This window comes from Asterias amurensis, chromosome 13 (genome assembly GCF_032118995.1).
Source record: "Asterias amurensis chromosome 13, ASM3211899v1".
Classification (NCBI taxonomy): domain Eukaryota; kingdom Metazoa; phylum Echinodermata; class Asteroidea; order Forcipulatida; family Asteriidae; genus Asterias; species Asterias amurensis.
The window spans coordinates 12,691,410-12,709,420 of NC_092660.1; the positions used below are offsets into that span (position 1 = coordinate 12,691,410).

The following is an 18,011-nucleotide window of genomic DNA, read 5'->3' on the forward strand; positions in this document are numbered from 1 at the left end:
AACATGCGCTGTCAACAGTCTACAATTCATCTCAAGCCAGTAATGTACACTGTTCACTGTGCAGTATTGGCATTCTGCAATATTTATGCACTACTATGCATCCGAGCCTACACTACATGATCATGTGAATTTGTGCCGGTGCATGTTCACGCTCAAGATGTCGTGACCCACTTCGTACGGAACAAGCTTGCCCTTGGGAAAATTAATAATGATAGGGGCTTTGTGGGATGACTACAGGCGTCAGCCTGGACTTGAGAATTAGATTGGGGGGAAAAAGTGCAGGAGGTGGAGTTCCAGAGTGGAAGCTATTCTGCATTTGCTTTTGTTATCGTTTGTTATTTAGTGCACTTGGCAGAGTTTATTCTGTATTTGTCACACTATGGAGGGGTCACACTAATGAAACGAACTTGCCGATACACATCTTAGTCTGGCACAGGTAGACCTACATGTACAATTGGCATTGTATGAAATTTAAGAACTGTACAGAAGAGGTGGTACACAACAATACCTGTACACGTACACGTACCATGTTCCATCATGCGACAACGCTTTAGAAATCTATCAAGGGAGTCAAATTAACAAGTCAACGTTTTAGAGGCCAAGTATTGTAATTTGCATACTGATGTAGGGTACATGTAAAGTCTATATACGTGTACATTGCAATCTTAACTGTAGGCCCTACATGTACTTGATGTATTCTGGTCTAAAGTTTGTGCTTGAAGCCCAAGTGGGTCCATTTACAAATAGCAGCTGTCGCACCACAATTAAGCTCATAGCACAATATTTGTGCTCGGAAACCAGACAATATTTAATACTGTTTTTACATATCAGCCAAAATACCATACCATATTTACTGTACCATTTGCAACTGGCTTCCTGCTTGTTTTGCTTGAAGCAAAAAAAACAATATTTTTGACAACTGTGCTTTAAAAAAAAGCCCAGAACTTATCTATACGATATTAGGCCCGGGTTCCTCCTTGGACAAGTAAGTGTTTAAGTTATAGTCATCTTTTCAGACTAAACACAACTCTTTACAGATCTACCATTGAACAAATTACACAACTTAGAAGAGATCAGTTTACAGTTATAAACAGTGTCAATAACACCTCCAGGTAGAAATTTAAACTTGTACACAAACATCACCTCTAAAACCAGCCCATGATAAACTATAACCGTTAATAATTTCTTTATAATCATTTGTTAACTCCTCAAAATCACCCAATCAAATTTGATCCTTCCAGTGTATACAAAAACATTGTTCACTTAACAGTCAGCCCAGACACAAGTACCTGTGCTAGCCACAGGTACATTTAAAGTCCATAACAACCCAAAGAAACTGGTAATCCCAGCTTGTTTGTACACACTTGCAGGGGTTTCACACAGCCATTGAAACACCAGCTCAGAGTAAATCTCTCATAACAAACACAGCATACAAAAGCTGTAATAGATAGGAACAGACACTGTATAACAAGGACTATGAACAAATGGGCTTGGGGCTTGTGTTACCAGGCAACTGGCAACAGGTGGCTATTGGGTATTTGAATGCAGCACACTGAGTGATCATACTTGAAAACGCTACATGTATGTTGTTATGGACAGTGTGGATCTCTGTTTTACATGTAAATGGTCCGTGTACAATGAGCAGTTTCCTTGGTGTTCTGTCATGCAACAAGTTGTAATGTGACATTAAAACCTTTTTATTAAATGTGTATGTAATTTGCAAAACTTTCGTCAGTTGAATGGCTGTGGCATGTACACAATAGGCCTGGGCGAATAATTTGAATTTCCGGTTAATGGCGAATAGGTTTTCCTTTCCATAACCGCGAATGCCTTTTTTTTCTTAACCGGATATCCGCAATGGGCGCGAATACCTATTATAAACCGGATAGTCCTGTAATTACAACCAAGTAACCGGATTCATTCTTTAATATTCGAATATCCGCGGACGTCAGGCGACAACTGATAGGAATGTTTTGTCTGAATCCTTAAGAAACTTCTATTAAGACAGCATAAAACAGCATAAATTAAGAATTTAACTATGCTCACCTCCGTGAAGAGTTAAAACAATGACATTTCTGACGTAATTTGTTCATAGATTACGAAAGTTTTCCTTCACATAGAGTCAATCACGATCAAAAGAACTAGCAAATCGCCATCTTTAAATTAGATCTGGTTATTTTTATGAATGAACCGAGTGACACTGTCTAAAACTAATATCAATCCGCCCATAAGAACTCATTCACAAATTAACAGCGCCCTCTAGCGGCAAAAAAATATATTTTAAATTTATTTATTTTTATAGCGCCCTCTAGCGACGAAAAAAACTATTCAAATATCCGGTTAATTTCGGATAGTTGGTCAGCGGTAACCGAATACCAAAATTTCACTATTCGCCCAGCACAAGTACACAATACACTTATTATGTACATTGGGAAATTATCTACTAAAATTTACAATAAGAATGATCCAAACTGGACCTTCATCGAAGTTCATATTTCAATTGTAAAGTAAATGCACAAAAACAACAAACATGCGGTGTGTACATGTTCTAAACAACTCCATAAAAGGCAATCATTAGAATAGTCCCTGTTAGTGAATCCCTTGTTATCATGAAATGTATTTGTCATGTTTGTACAAAACAATTATTTTCCAGAACAAATTTAAGCCGCTTCTAAATTGGAAGGATATTGCTAAGAACGTCAAATGCATGATGGCGCAATAATCCTGTAGCCACTATGAGCGGTGCACTTAAAATGTTAGGCGTTGCTGTACATGTAGCTGTCAAATTCGGTTACGGCCTTGGATTTTCCTTACAGAGGTGCCAGGCCTTTGCACTTTCAACGCCATTGCCCTAGTACCAGTGCTACATGTAAATCAGAATATTCTGCAAACTTTGTAAGTTTTCGACGTCATTTCCCATTTTGCAAAATCTCAGAAGATGAATCTCGTCTTCATAACAAGTGTTAATAACAAGTAATAAGTCATTACCTTTATTCAACATTCATACGGACTTGGGTCAATCAGGCATTTCAACCAAAATACTTTTATCATCAAAACATTCTTGATTATTTGTGGAAGTAGGGCCTAGCACCAGGGCTACTTTCATACATGTAGAGCTGCTTAATGGCCGTTTTTGTGCTAACTGCACAGTTTGCGTTTCATCATAGCGCTTGGAATACATGTACATGCTAACGTGCTTTAAAATGTGCAAAAATGAAAGACGAAACCATGCAAATCCATGGTGAATGCGCAAGCTGGTTGCCTAATTTTCTCGCCAACCTGTGAGTGTGAAATATGCTTGTAACCCAAAACCAGCAAATATTTCTGCTACAATGGTACATGCATGAAAAGTTGCTTGTCCACTAAGGAGCAATATGAAATTGCCCCATTTGGCAGTCGGCACTTGCATATTAATCTAACCAAATAGTGAACAACACTGACATGACTGATTAGAATCTGTTGTCATCCAAGGTGAGGGAGTGTATACTATTACAAGTTGATATTTGCTTGGCCATTAAGAAGTTTGGTATCATATCAAACAAGATAAACCACATGTAGTATGACACTTATCACACTTGGTGTGAAGGTACAAAACCAAAATCATTAAAGGCAGTGGACACTATTGGTATTTACTCAAAATAATTATTAACATAAAACGTTTCTTAGTGACGAGTAATATGGGGAGAGGTTGATGGTATAAAACATTGTGAGAAAAGGCTTCCTCTGATGTGCCACAGTTTTCGAGAAAGAAATAATTTTCCACGAATTGATTTCGAGACCTCAGATTTAGAACTTGAGGTCTCGAAATCAACCATTTAACGCACACAACTTCGTGTGACAATGTTTTTTTCTTTCATTATTATCTCGCAGCTTCGATGGCCGATTAAGCTCAAATTTTCGCAGGTTAGTTATTTTATGTATGTTGAGATACACCAACTCCGAAGGCTAGTCTTTGACAATTACCAATAGTGTCCATTGCCTTTAAAGATAAACTAGATAGGTCACAGTGTGTGTTGTAGTATTACCACAATGTAAATAAATGAACTTTGTATTATTTAACAAACTTTTAATGGTGTATTTTTTTGTATTAGATAAAGGTATAAAGATAACAAATGACATGTTATTATAACTGTACACAATGTATGTACCAACAACAGAAATCAAACTTCCTCCCAAACAGCAAAATTAATTAAATCATATAATCTAAAACAAAATATTTGTTAATTTTAGCACTGGTTTAGAATGAAAACATACACCCAGAGTCTAGACTCCTAATAATAATAATAATAATAATAATAATATCGAAGTCTTATATAGCGCACGTATCTACCAAACAAGGTACTCAAGGCGCTGAGTATACAAACTTTCAGAAAGATAGGTTATTGCAGTGATGAATTCTGAGACCCAATTATTTAGCACCATATAAGGGTTTACAAGGTGCTACGGCGCATTAAGCAGCCACAACCAGGAACACTGGGGCGAACCCCTTCTCTTTTCGATAAGTGCACTGGGTTCTTTTACATGCGTTACACAACACATGGGACCAACGGCTTTACATCCCATCCGAAGGACGAAGCAATGGTTAAGTGTCTTGCTCAAGGACACAGTGTCACAGCTGGGGATTCGAATCCACACTCTGCTGATCAGAAACACCAGAGTTTGAATTCGGTGCTCTTAACCGCTCTTAACCGCTCGGCCACGACACTTCCTAACATGGCCTTTCATTTTTTATTTTTTTATGATACACAAATTGTTTCATTTTAAAATCCTAAATAATCAACTCACAAGTTTAAAAACTAATCAATCACTGGCAGCTCTTTAAAGTTTAACTCAACGCCATTTTGATCATCATTATTTCAGACAATGTGGTTCCCATTATTATTTTATTAGCTGTGAGGGATATTATCAATCATAATAAATGATTGTTGTTCCTGTTCACGTCAGGACATTACACCGTAGAGAGTAACAATGGGATTGGAAGCTGCTACAAAAATACTGAGGAAATTAGGATCATGAATGATGCCAAGCGTAACATCAAACTCAACATGTTTATGTACCTGTACATGTACATGTAGTAGGTCACATAAATAGCATGCAGCCTATACAGTAGCTATCATGCTTCTAAAACACTAAGGTTTTCCTGAAGAAGAAAACAAATTTTTATCTGTAGAGGATTGAATGAAAAGGGAAAAAACAAGAAGCGAAATGTGTTTTAAAAATAAATTGTGAGAAGTGGAAAGGGAACTCTCCATTAATATACACAATCAAGGAGCCCTGCGGCAAAACTCGCCAGAAATCCAACCTTTGCGCATGCTAACAAGGTTTGAGCTGCATTTTTACCCTATTTCCCACTTTCCCTGTAGTATGTAGTAAATGTCTGCTTGTTATTTCTAATTCACTCAAGTGCTTGACGACAACTGGTGAAGGTTTCTCCGAACAGAGGACACCGTAACGAAACCTAAATTAAATGATAATTTGTTTTTCCTTCTTTCTAACCAAAATCTGGGACATGGACCTTTCATCACATGCGAGAAGATAAATGAAAGCATACACAGGTATGCACATTTGTACATGGTCAACATAATACAGTAACTAGGATGCTACACAGAGGTGTTGGCAATCAAAAAAACCACTGTGCAGGCGTACAGAAGCGTGGGAATGTTCCTTTTCAAGTAATCACAATGATTTTCCTGAACAATTTTCATTTAACCTTCATTGCCACTCTGGGATATTATACATGTACCTATTCTGGTCTCTCCTCAGAACCTGTTTACTAAGGGGCCCTACAACCTTGACACACACAGGGGATGGAATAGACTGTGGCTGAGTTTAAAGGCCTATGGTTCACAGTCAATCCAAACCAATGACCCATGTAAAGACTGAGGCATTACAAATCTGCTATGCTTGCAGATTTGTGAATTCAAGCTTTTATCCTGCTTTAAGTGTAAACTTTTGTGCACAGGAATTTGTAATACACATGTGTGCATGTAAGCTATGTAGCTCACACATGCTGTGTTTACATGCAACCATGGAGAAGCTATGTGTGCAACAATGCATACATAAAGTAATTTTGCCTTGTGTAATTCACATAAACAAAGTATGAACTGGTAATTATGATTGTTGACAATCCAGTCCAGGCGTTACCTTTTGACAACATTGTACTTTAATATAATTTCCTAATGAACATGATTTAAGCTGATAATTCAACGCTAGCTGGTAAATGTAAAGGAGTCCACTATCAAGAGCTGCTTTTAAGCGCAAAAAAAACCACAAAACCGTTTTGACAGAATAAGATTACCAGTCAACCATTCCCTACATGTATGTACTGTACAAAAACGGTACTGGTTTCCTTCTAATTTTTGCTGAGCAGAAAATTAAGAAGTACTTAGTTCCCGTGGGTAGATTTATAAAAAGGGCATGGACTTGCAGCACTTAAATCATATCGATATTGTGCACTATTTTCAAATACCTAATAATAATAACAGTAAGTATAGCCCCAAATTACAGTAAAGTCTCAACAACTCAAGGGCTTTTGGAAAGTCAAGAGGGAAAAACCAGGAATGTGCGAGGATGATTTATGCACACTGTCTTGGATGAAGTCTTTTTCCCAGTATGTCCTTAAGATAATGAATAGTTATTTATCATCATCACAAAAAGGAACTACTCATATCCTTCCAACCTCAGCAGGCATGATATTTGGTAAGTGGAAAAAAAGTAGGAACATTTTTTTTTAAGACAAGGGCTGCCCTACTTCTTCAGGGTTTAATAAAAATTTGTGAGATTATTTAATCGTAGTTTTCCAATTTTCCAAGTACAACAAAATCTGCAAATAGATGCAAGTAATCTAGACAAAAGTAGAGAGAATATCATGCAGCCTGCTCAATTTGGGTGCACTGATTTTATTGGGAAAAATAGAAAATAGACAGCTTACATGTTTACTTTGAACATAACTGACAGGTGCCAATTAATCAATAAGAATTAAAGGTCTATTTATAACTACTATTACATGTCCTCCACTTCAGGCATTTCTGAAACAAAATTAGGGAAATGAAACAAAGACAAAGTCCCTCTTCATTATGAAATTTGAAAAAGAAAAGAAAAATGTCTTACCTAAATGCAAGATATGGAGGGTTTGTTCCGCAAACGAGTGGCCGATATGCCTCCTCTGGTGTTTTCTTCAAGTATATCACCTTTGGGGGAAAAGGATAAATTGTTAGAGAACTGCTCTTTCGATTTAAATTTACTCGTCTGTAATGTTATCATTTATTAACAGGGCTGCCAATAAAAACATTTATTACGGCAGCATTGGTGCATGTTTGCAGTAAACATGGTAAAAGCTCAAAATCCACCAAGATATTTTTTTTGTCCAAATAAATGCACATGAAACATGCTTAATAGAATCTATAATGTACAACTGACACCTATACATTTACATGAACTGGCAACCATTGGTCTTTTTATTGCAGCCCACAAAAATATTAACAACACCGTATAACAATTAAAAGATATTTTTCTTTTATTTAAATATTATAAACTAAAAATTTAAATAAATTTTTTTTTGAAAAATACAGGTCTTAAACTAGGAAACTAAAGTTAGAAAACTAATCAGATAGAATTTTTAAAAAAGCCTGAAAACACTACATTACTGGAAACCTACTACACCATACAGGTGTTTCAAATAAGCCTCTGTTGCGAGTCACAAAGGTTGACAACAAAAAACACAATTAACTAGAATCCACAATGACCGAATTTCATCATGAACAAAAGCCCCACTCCATTTGATAACAAAAGAAGTTGCAGCAAAGCCAGCAATTAACGCCTGACTGATGATTGATAGGAGATTTGTTTGTTAAAAATGCATTGCAGCTGAAACTAGAAAGGAAAAATTTACAAATTGCATAATTCCGTGTCAGGAAGTCCATAATTTATACACGATGAATTGTCATTTTTTAAATATCCTTTCAGACAAAATGTCCTTAAATGGCATGAAGCCACCATACTTCACTAAAAAGACTTAAAGGAACACGTTGCCCTGGATCGGACGAGTTGGTCTATAACTGAGCGTTTGTAACTGTTTTTCATAAAATGCATATGGTTGGAAAGATGTTTTAAAAGTAGAAGACAATGATCCACACAAGTTTGCCTCAAAATTGCGTGGTTTTCCTTTTACTGCGTGAACTAACACGGTCGGCCATTTATGGGAGTCAAAAATTTGACTCCCATAAATGGCCGACCGTGTTTGTCGACGAGGTAAAAGGAAAACCATGCAATTTCGAGGCATGTTTATGTGGATCATTGTATTCTACTTTTACAACATCTTTCTACCCATATGTATTTTATAAAAAACAGTTACAAACGCTTTTTATAGACCAACTCGACCGATCCAGGGCAATGTGTTCCTTTAAACCCACAGCCCTTGACACTACTTGACAAACACAACAATGTACATGTACATAGATACAGGATTTGTCAATAATCTGAATCAATATAAATTGAGTAGTTTCACTTTCAAGACAACCTAGTCCTACAATGTAAAATGACTGCAAAGTTCATACCAGAGTAAACAATTTTGTCAATGTCAAAAAAATAGCATAAGAACAAAAAATAATCGATATATATTGTATTTTGATAGCCACGTGCCCAGAACCAAAATAAGCACATTTCATTTTTATTTACAAATGTAGATGCATGCACAAAATCCCTAATAAAAGACAAATTTGTTTATGCGTTGGTGTTGTTTTTCTCTACTTTTAAAAGTGGGATCAGTCACATATAATCTGAATTAATTTCCAAGGGCTTGTTGGGCGGTGTAGAAAATAAAAATAAAATTGACTCTTCCTCTACATGTTCATGAACACTAAACATAAAACATCACAGTATGTTTTAAATGTAATACCTTTATGACGAATTTCCGTCTACAAAAAAAGAGACGTTTTTGTTTATCCTAAAGACTGATCTAAAAGCAACTGAAGTGCCCCAGTTGCCCCGGTCGATATAATAACAGCAATGATATTGGCCCTTGGGGAAACCGAGTCAGATTACAGTGAATGATATTGACCCAGTCTGAGACAGACACATTAAGATATTATTTATTATACTTCTCGACATGAACATTGTAAAAATGTGTACAATAAAATCATCAACTACATTGTATGTGCAGGTACACCTTTTGAAACGTGGGGCAATTTACAGACCAGTTTCAGGCAATCTCTTTGAAAATGTCACAGGAAAATAGTGTTAGAAAAATGTCTGCTACTGGTACATCCAAAGTGTTCCTCTTTGCATGCAAGCAAGACCAGTGGAAGTGATGAACAAACCAACACACAAATTCTATGTTGTTCTGTGTGTGTGTCTTTTGACACTCGGGGGAAAAGGGAGATCAAATGGGATCACCTGAGAAAGAGCCTCCGGGGAATGTCTACACTTAGATTTATCCAAAGAATGCTCTTAATATAGATGTTCATATTTAAAGGAATAGCATTTTGTTGTTGCTGTTGAACAGCATACAGTATTGACCTTCTTTGTTTTTTAGTTTTTTTATTTATTTTTTATTTACTACTGACTAAGCTTGGGCGATATCACGATATTATCGAATATCGTGATACTAGATTGGAAACGATTTCGTTATCGGATGGATTTGGTTTTAATCGAAATATTGATATATCGCAATAATATATCGCTGTCGATTAAGTATCGCAGTATCGCGATGTAATTCATAGCCGAGACATCTTGCACCCCATAGGTTTGGAGAACACCTCTCTTATGTATGCTACGAATATCTCTTCTACAACTTTCACTGGGAGTTTGAAGACTGATGTCAAATTTAATTAATCATGATTATATCGAATATCGCGATACATTGTCGGCGATATATCGTCGATATCGCCCACGCTTACTACTGACACCATTCCAGTCAGCTTATACATGTAGGCCTACATTTGCGCCTTGGCTTTGTGAAGTTTTCTTGACTAGAATTATACATAGGCCTAATACATATTGGCTTAAAGTCGAACGTGATTAATGTACTTCGTTCTCAAAAAGGGCAAGGCAAAATCTCCTCAAGCGGTAAAATGTACTTCCACAGTTCAAGGAGAAAAATACGGCATTTTTACTGGACATTCCAACAGTCACTAAGGCAATCAGCCATTTTGAGGTGGATACATGTACACTAGTGCAGTATTTGGTTTGGGTAAATTTTTCTGTAATACACCTACACACAAAACAGCGCACTTCTTTAGTGTCCACCTATCTCAAAAAGGTCAATAACTCGCATCATCGAGGCGAATGCCCCCTTAAGCATCAGGTCTACATTAGGTACCTTTTTGGCATAATACTGCTGTTAGTGTTAGTTACAATTTGACGTCCTGTATAATAAAAGGATTTATAGCTGTACAGTGGTACATAGTAGGCCAATTGAAATCTGTTATTACTTTCTTGCCAACCCATAGATCACTGAAGTGACAATTAATGAGGGAATATTTTTCACAATATTCACTTCTTGCCTGACTTCTATTCAGCCTTGTCAAAGATGCACATCTGTTTTAAATAGAAAATGCTATGTTTTTTTTCCCCCAAGGATTGAGAGACCAATTTAAGAACTCACTCCGCGACAGTGCAGTTAATAAAATAGATACTATAAGAATTTAGTAGTAGTCCCAGCCAATTTAGGTAGTGGTTAAAAAGCAGGACAGTTCTTTTTAGAACTAAAAAGTCTCCCGAACAATCCAATAAATCTACTCCGCAATAGAAGAATAAAGCAAGACAGTTCTCTTAAGAACAAACTCTACATAGATGTCCCTGGCAAGTAGATTTTGTCTTTTTGTAATATTAAGTTATAAACATTCTGCATGGACGGTAGATGGCCAAAAGTCCAAGCGAGCACAGTCAAATTTCATCGGCTAAATCATTAGGCCTAAAGGCCGGTTTATAGTCGGTCGCGTGATGGTCGCGTGATGGAAATCTTGATGCGTGATCCTAAAAAAACACAGTTTATAGTCATAGCTAAGGCATATAAACTGTGTCTTTATTTATCGTCGCGTCACAAATTCCAACGCGCCACCATCGCCCTACCGACTATACCCGGGCCTTAACTGTTGTACATGTAGTACACAGAACTTACCGAGTAGGCTCCAACGAGATATGCAGCATTGGCACGTTTCTTAGCATCAAAGGTTGTGTAGTGGACAATTTTCTTCTTGGCTAATGAGAAGGACTAAAGATGAAGAAAAGCAAACAAAAAAGTTATTTTATTTTGATACTTACAGTTTTAGACATAGTACTCAAAACACCAGGACAACTTTTCATGGCATTGCTTACCATTGACCACAGTGCTTCCTACCAAGGGTTCTCCCCATGCACAAGCTGGCCGATATGCAAAATTTGCATGCACATAGGTGCAAATTTCGGCTGCTACACAAAATTAATTCCTAGGTTTTTTGTTTCACAAAAAATCAAGAGAAAACCATAGAATGCTCCAGATTGCACAGTAGTACTTTTTATAAACTGAGATAATATTTAGTAGAAAACATTCCAAAGACCTTGATCCAATTTATTGTGGTTCATTTTCAGGGAGCTTTTCTGCAGCTCTCCAATGTGGAACATAAGATTTGAGTAAACTGCTAAAAATGCGACAACATATCACAACCCTTACTGAGTGCATTTTGTTACATTTTGCAGAGTAAAAGTGTAAAATGGCAAGTTTTAACTTATAAGTTTCACTTAAAACACTAATGAAAGTGTGAGACCTAGAAGGAGAAAAAAGTACAATAATAATTATAACTGAAAATTTCCTATTTCATAAGCCCAATATTTAAATTTATAATTGAATGTTTCTTCATTTGAAAGTTTTTACCTTTAATTTTTTGTTGACTTTGCAACAGTATCTGTACAGTTGTCCTAGATTCAATGGCCCAAAGTCTGCATAGAAGCTGAAAAAGAAAAAAGAAAAAAAAATATTCACTTACATTTAATAACAGAAAATGATTTACGCTAGAATTCATCATGCTAAAAGTACCAATATTGATAACACACATTTCTAGCTCCATTATGGGTGATTATCCACAAGAGTAAAAGACTGACAAGATCTCGAGTTCAAACTTTTTACTGGTCAGTGAAAATGGGTTAAACAAGCAAGATAGATTTGTGAGTGTAATTCGATGCTAAAAAAATGGAACATAAATTTATAAGACCACAGCAAGCTGGTCCTTGTTAAAGACTCATACTTATACTAGTAATAGTCAACAATTTGTGTCTATTAAAAACAAATTACACAACGAGGTTGATTATCAAAACACAATTATAAAATTAAACATCATCGGACTTGTAAAGCCATGAGTTTACAGGCCCAATACTAGAATCAATGACATTGGGCCTGCAGTTATTCAGTGTTAACTGCGAGCCCTGCTGGTTTGGTAGACCATGGAGGGGTAGACGTCATAAATGATCCATTAATGCAGTATACACATTTTTTTAAACAATCAAGCATTTTTAAAACAATGCAAAGCGACTAGTGTAGATAGTTGTTCAATTCCAAACTAATTTTCTACATTAAAAATCATTAAAAACTTGAAGGCATTTAAAAAGAAGATATACAGAGTTTTAATTTGTCGACAATTACTCACTTTTCATACACAAGTTCTTCCCCAACATTAAAATAATGGGTGTTTATTGTGCTCCGAGGTTTTGTCCGAAGTGTTGCAAAATAAAACCGGTCTGTGGAAAGAAAGAAGTCAAAGGGAATGATTATTTATTTGATCAGAAAGTGCACAGAAAATTTGCTGCAAACAGTTAAAAACTTCTTTTCTAAAATTAAAAACACAAAAAATTCAAAAATTCAAATGTTCAGAAATTTAAATTAATCTTCACTAAAGTTAGTGTTTTTTTAAGCTGCGATTATCATACATTGTCACATTAGTTCCTGGTCATGCGCATCAGGAAGATAATCAGCTACAGTTATGAATAATATGATTATCGCAACTTTAGTCACATACAAAAATGGTACAAAAAATAAAGTTCTGCGACAAATCTGTAAAATGCATCAAGTAAATAAATTTGCTCCTGATCCTAAATAAACATCTCCACCTGTCCACATGATTTAGTACATTCAATGCCCTTAAAAACATACACAAATACATATTTTACTTGCATAAGTTACAGTTTGGATAACTTTCTGTATGGCGCCACCACCTTTTCACTCATTTTTACAAAAAGGGATATCTCAATTGAGGTAAATTAGATATATTTTTTACAAAATATTAGATACTATATTATTTCATATCAAACGAAAAAGTGGTGGTGCTATACGGAAACTTTTCCTACAGTTTTTAAACGTATTTAATTTTCATAAATTCAAATAAAACAATTAATATATAATAAAATCATATTCATAATTTGAAGATATAATTGTACCTTTAATTATTTCAGAAGCACTCAACAGTTCGTTTTCCTCCGCCATCATAGACGACAAAATATTCATCATTTTCTTCTAAGAAAGTATCTGTAGCTTCTGTTCAAATGTACACGACGAGTTACACACAGAACGTCGTTCGTTTGAACTTGAAGATATCCAAAACACAGCACAACAAAAGTTTAAAAACAGCAAGGACTAACAGTGCACCACGCTCGCGCTGGTCATGTGGTTGAAAATGTCAGTCTTATCAAATTGTCTAAAAAATTATATTTACATGTAGTTCTTAAACTTCTTAATATTGCAGTCATGACCAATCAATTGTACTTCCAAGTTCCACAGACATGATCGATTCGATGTAAACTTTGAATTAAAAAAGCAGTCAGCAAAAACCGAAGTCCAAAATTAACCTTCGATCGAGGTTTCTGTTAGAAATCTAGCAGTCTACAGCTAATTCCGTTCCAAGTTGTTTTCAAATATAAGGTCAACCACAAGGGAATTCCCTTTATAAAACTGCTGAAGTCGTTCAAATTTGGTTAACGGGTTTAGCGCATGAGAACACTTGTCAAGTCATTTTGACGTGAACTCAACATCAAACAAAATCAAATTCAAAACGAGTGGGCAACTTTAAAAAAGATAACACAACACTCGTACGTGCCGCAACTCCCACCAAATTCCGACGACGGTAATCTTCCTCACAGGCCGCCAAATTCGAGGCAAATTCGATGACACCACTTCTGACCAACGGGAAAAACAACCAGCAACCCACACATGCAGCAGTCATGTGAAAATGAAGGAGAATTAGTGAGCAATTGACATGTTTTGTGGGTCTATTTACATCACGAAAGGTTCAGCTCCACAAGAACGGCCATGTTTGAACGTCGACCCCCGAAGATGACGTTTGCACACGTGATACAAGTTGACCAATGAAATCAAGAGAACCGTCGTAGCCAAGCAATACGCAAATTTTATGAATAAGAAATCAAGTTAAATTGATATCACTTCTGATAAAGTTTTTTGAAAGATGCTAGGTGCGATTTTTTGCCGATTTGAACTGAATGTTGTTTTAAACAGCTATTTGTATTGATTTTGAAAGGTTATATACTAACATTTATTTAAAATCCGCCAATGATAATAGTTGTTAATAATTATTGACGGGATCAAATCAATCAGCATGCATGTTTTGCATTATATTATGCTTGTGGCATTATACAAAAGCTTGTTTGTATGTTTTTTTGTTTTGGTTTGTGGCTTGTGGTTTTTCTGTTTTTGTTTGTTTTGCTTGTTTGTTTGTCTTTTGGGTGGGGTCATTTTGAAAACAGCAACATCTCTGTCAACGAAAAATGGGCTTTTACTCACTGTTAATGCAGTGGTTTCCGATTATTATCTTCTTTTTAGTAAAATTAATTTTTAAATGTTGTATATGTGTCCCTTAAAGGCAGTGGACACTATTGGTATATACTCAAAATAATTATGAGTATAAAACCTTACTCTGGTAACGAGTAATGGGGAGCGGTTGATAGTACTAAAACATTGAAACGGCTATCTGAAGTAACGTAGTTTTCGAGAAAGAAGTAATTTTCCACGAATTTGATTTCGAGACCTCAGAATAACATTTTGAGGTCTCGACTAATCAAGCATCTGAAAGCACACAACTGCGTGTGACAAGGGTGGGCTTTTTTCCCCATTATTATCTCGCAACTTCGACGACCAATATTGAGCTCAAATTTCCACAGGTTTGTTATTTTATGCATATAGGCCTACACACCAAGTGAGAAGAATGGTCTTTGACAAAATGAAAATATTAACCAATAGTGTCCAGTGTCTTTAATAATTGTGGACCCGGAAATTCACTGATTGCCCGCAGTGCACTATTGGGCCACAAACAAACAACAGAAGAAGACAGCTTGAGACATCTGCCTCGCCTTTTGTTTGACTGTAACACTAAACAGCGCCCTCTATAAAGTTTTGTTGACGATTATTTTTACGAATCTTGTGTTTGGGTGTTGCCCGCAGTGCACTATTGGGCCACAAACAAACAACAGAAGAAGACAGCTTGTGAGATCTGCCTCACCTTTTGTTTGACGGTAACACTAAACAGCGCCCTCTATAAAGTTTTGTTGACGATTATTTTTACGAATCTTGTGTTTGGGTGTGTTGTTTTTTTTTTTTTTCAAAGATGAACTTATCTTCCGGTTTGTTTTCCTTTTCCAGAAGGTTATGGACGTCAATTATTCTTGGCAACACTGGTTACATATTCTCAAAGGAAGGGGAGTTGAAATGTACCGCTTCTGAGAATTAATTAGCCACAAAAGTGTTTTTTAAAACACGCGCGGTGCTTTGTCTTTATCTCCTCTTTTCAATCTGCATTATGCAATTATGTCCTCTATGCAATAATTATCCGGAGGACATTATTGCATATGCAATAATACCCGGAGGACATTATTGCACATGCAATAATGTCCGCCGGACGCTGCTGCATAATGCAATTGTGTCCGCCCGGACACATTTGCATTGCAGTTGTGTCCGTCCCCGTGCAAAACAGTCCTGGCAGTAAATTAAACGCCCTTGGTCGACGGAACACGTTCACCATTTTTTTTTTACAAGCTAAGTGCAGGTCATGAATGACATGGGAAATGTTCGGCCGTTGGGCCGGGTATTCGCTGCAATACGTGAATATTCATGCTGCATAGGTTCAGTGCATGCACGATCGCTTACGCGCGCACATGTGTTCACCGGACGGTTTTTGCATAGCCCCGGACACGATTGCATATGCAAAAGTGTCCGGAGCGGACAGTACTGCATGGCGGACCCATTGCATCTGACACCGGCCGCTCTGCGTGATGAGATTTGAGTGCACACAAGCTTCTAGCACCCTATTAACTTTTTTTCGAACATTGTTTTCCACACGGGATGACTTAAAGGCAGTGGACACTATTGGCAATTACTCAAAATAATTATCAGCATAAAACCTTAATGGTAATGAGTATAATGGGGAGCTGTTGAGACTTTGATGCTTGATGCTCTTCTCAGATACTTTTTTTGTGTGAAAAAAAACTGCTTATTTCTCTATAAAAATTACATCCAAGGGGGTGCCTAACAATGTTTTGAACACATGTGCGCGCGATAATATCAACAGTGACCCAGTGCCCTTTGACAACAAGTACCTTTTATCGTTTAATGCGGACCCTAACATTGTGAAAAACGGCTCCCTCCGAAATAACGTAGCTTTCGAGAAAGAAGTAATTTTCCACGAAATGATTTCGAGACCTCAGATTTGTGAATTTGAGGTCTTGAAATCAAGCATTTGAAAGTACATAACTTCAGGTGACAAGGGTGTTTTTTCTTTCATTATTATTTCGCAACTTCGACGACCGATTGAGCTCAAATTTTCGCAGATTTGTTATTTTATGCAAATGTTGAGATACACCAAGTGAGAAGAATTGACCTTTGACAATTACCAATAGTGTCCAGTGTCTTTAATCATTTTTTTTTGTGGCTGCGGGATTGAATTCCAGACTTGGTTTTGCTTCGGACAGAGTAACAGGTAGTACAAGGATGGAATTGTAATGACTCTGATTTCACAAAGTTGTTCCATTGGTTATGGGCCAAATTTGAAAACTGCTTAGCAGAAAAAAATGCTTAGTGTCAACTAATAATGAGGCCCCTTACACAGAAACGGTCTGGACAAACTAGTGTAATATTGTATTCACCGACAAATATTGGACCACGGGTTGGACGGATCTAGTTACATTACCATGCACGCACCTGTCATTGCCCATTAATTTTGGGAAGAGTAGATTTTGATAGTATGAAATATTAATGTTGAATTGAATTGAAACATTTCTGTGTAAAGCTGTAATAAAATTGAGCTTGGCTGAAGTGAGGCCGTTTGTCCGCAGTGCCATCCTACGGTAATCTACAGTTTACCGCAGATTTTGGTGTACATCTGGAGCTGCTCTCCATTAAACCTTTCCGTTTTTTTAAATAAAGCAGCAATACAGTATCAGGTCAGAGGGTTATACCATGGAGGAATTTCCCTCCATAGTTATACTGTACTGTTTAATCTTCATCACCCCCCACCCCCAAAAAAAATACAGCTCCGTCACGACACCATAATTATTATTTTCCTTCGACCATCGTCTCACTCTCTCCGGTGAACCGACACGAGGGGGCGCAATCCCGGAGCACCAGACACAGAGGGGAGGCGTGTGACCGAGAAATGAGGGAGGATGTTGGTTGCCAGTATCTTCATTTCTATCTCCATATTAACTATAAAGCTTAAAAACCCTTTACAACTTTGTAAACAGAAATATAATAATTTCAATGGAGCTGTTCCTTTTTCTATTATGAGCTAGTCTAACAACGCCTTTTCAGCTTGATTTTTGGAAAGGCCTTAATAATAAAAAGCTTCATGTTTTCAGGTTATCATCTTGTGTATTGTGTTTTGTGTTGTGTTCATTCCATTATTACATTCCACTTTTTGGCGCGCGTGTAGTTTTTTGAGCGACAGCTAGCTATGAAGTGACGTTGTGGTACAGATTAATTACATGCCAGACTTGGGCCAGTCTAAAATGCAATTCGCTCTTGCCTGGTACACAGATTC

General features: G+C 36.7%; 1 protein-coding gene across 9 annotated transcripts in view; it reads right to left on the bottom strand.

Moving 5' to 3' along the window:
* LOC139945985 (dual specificity protein phosphatase CDC14A-like) overlaps window positions 1-14,298 on the bottom strand; it is a 34,531-nt gene extending 20,233 nt beyond the window's left edge. For 7 of the 9 annotated variants that reach the window (XR_011787193.1, XM_071943551.1, XM_071943558.1 and 4 more), the window contains exons 1-5: window positions 13,408-14,298; window positions 12,621-12,711; window positions 11,852-11,927; window positions 11,120-11,212; window positions 7,111-7,190 (exon numbers count right to left, since the gene is read on the bottom strand). Coding sequence is in view for 8 of the 9 variants with exons in the window: in XM_071943551.1 (XP_071799652.1) it covers window positions 7,111-7,190; window positions 11,120-11,212; window positions 11,852-11,927; window positions 12,621-12,711; window positions 13,408-13,477 (410 nt within the window). In the remaining variant the exon portion in view is untranslated. The remainder of the gene's footprint in view (window positions 1-7,110; window positions 7,191-11,119; window positions 11,213-11,851; window positions 11,928-12,620; window positions 12,712-13,407) is intronic. The other 2 variants (XM_071943554.1, XM_071943553.1) reach the window with 2 other exon arrangements.
* Between the last annotated feature and the right edge of the window lie 3,713 nt (window positions 14,299-18,011).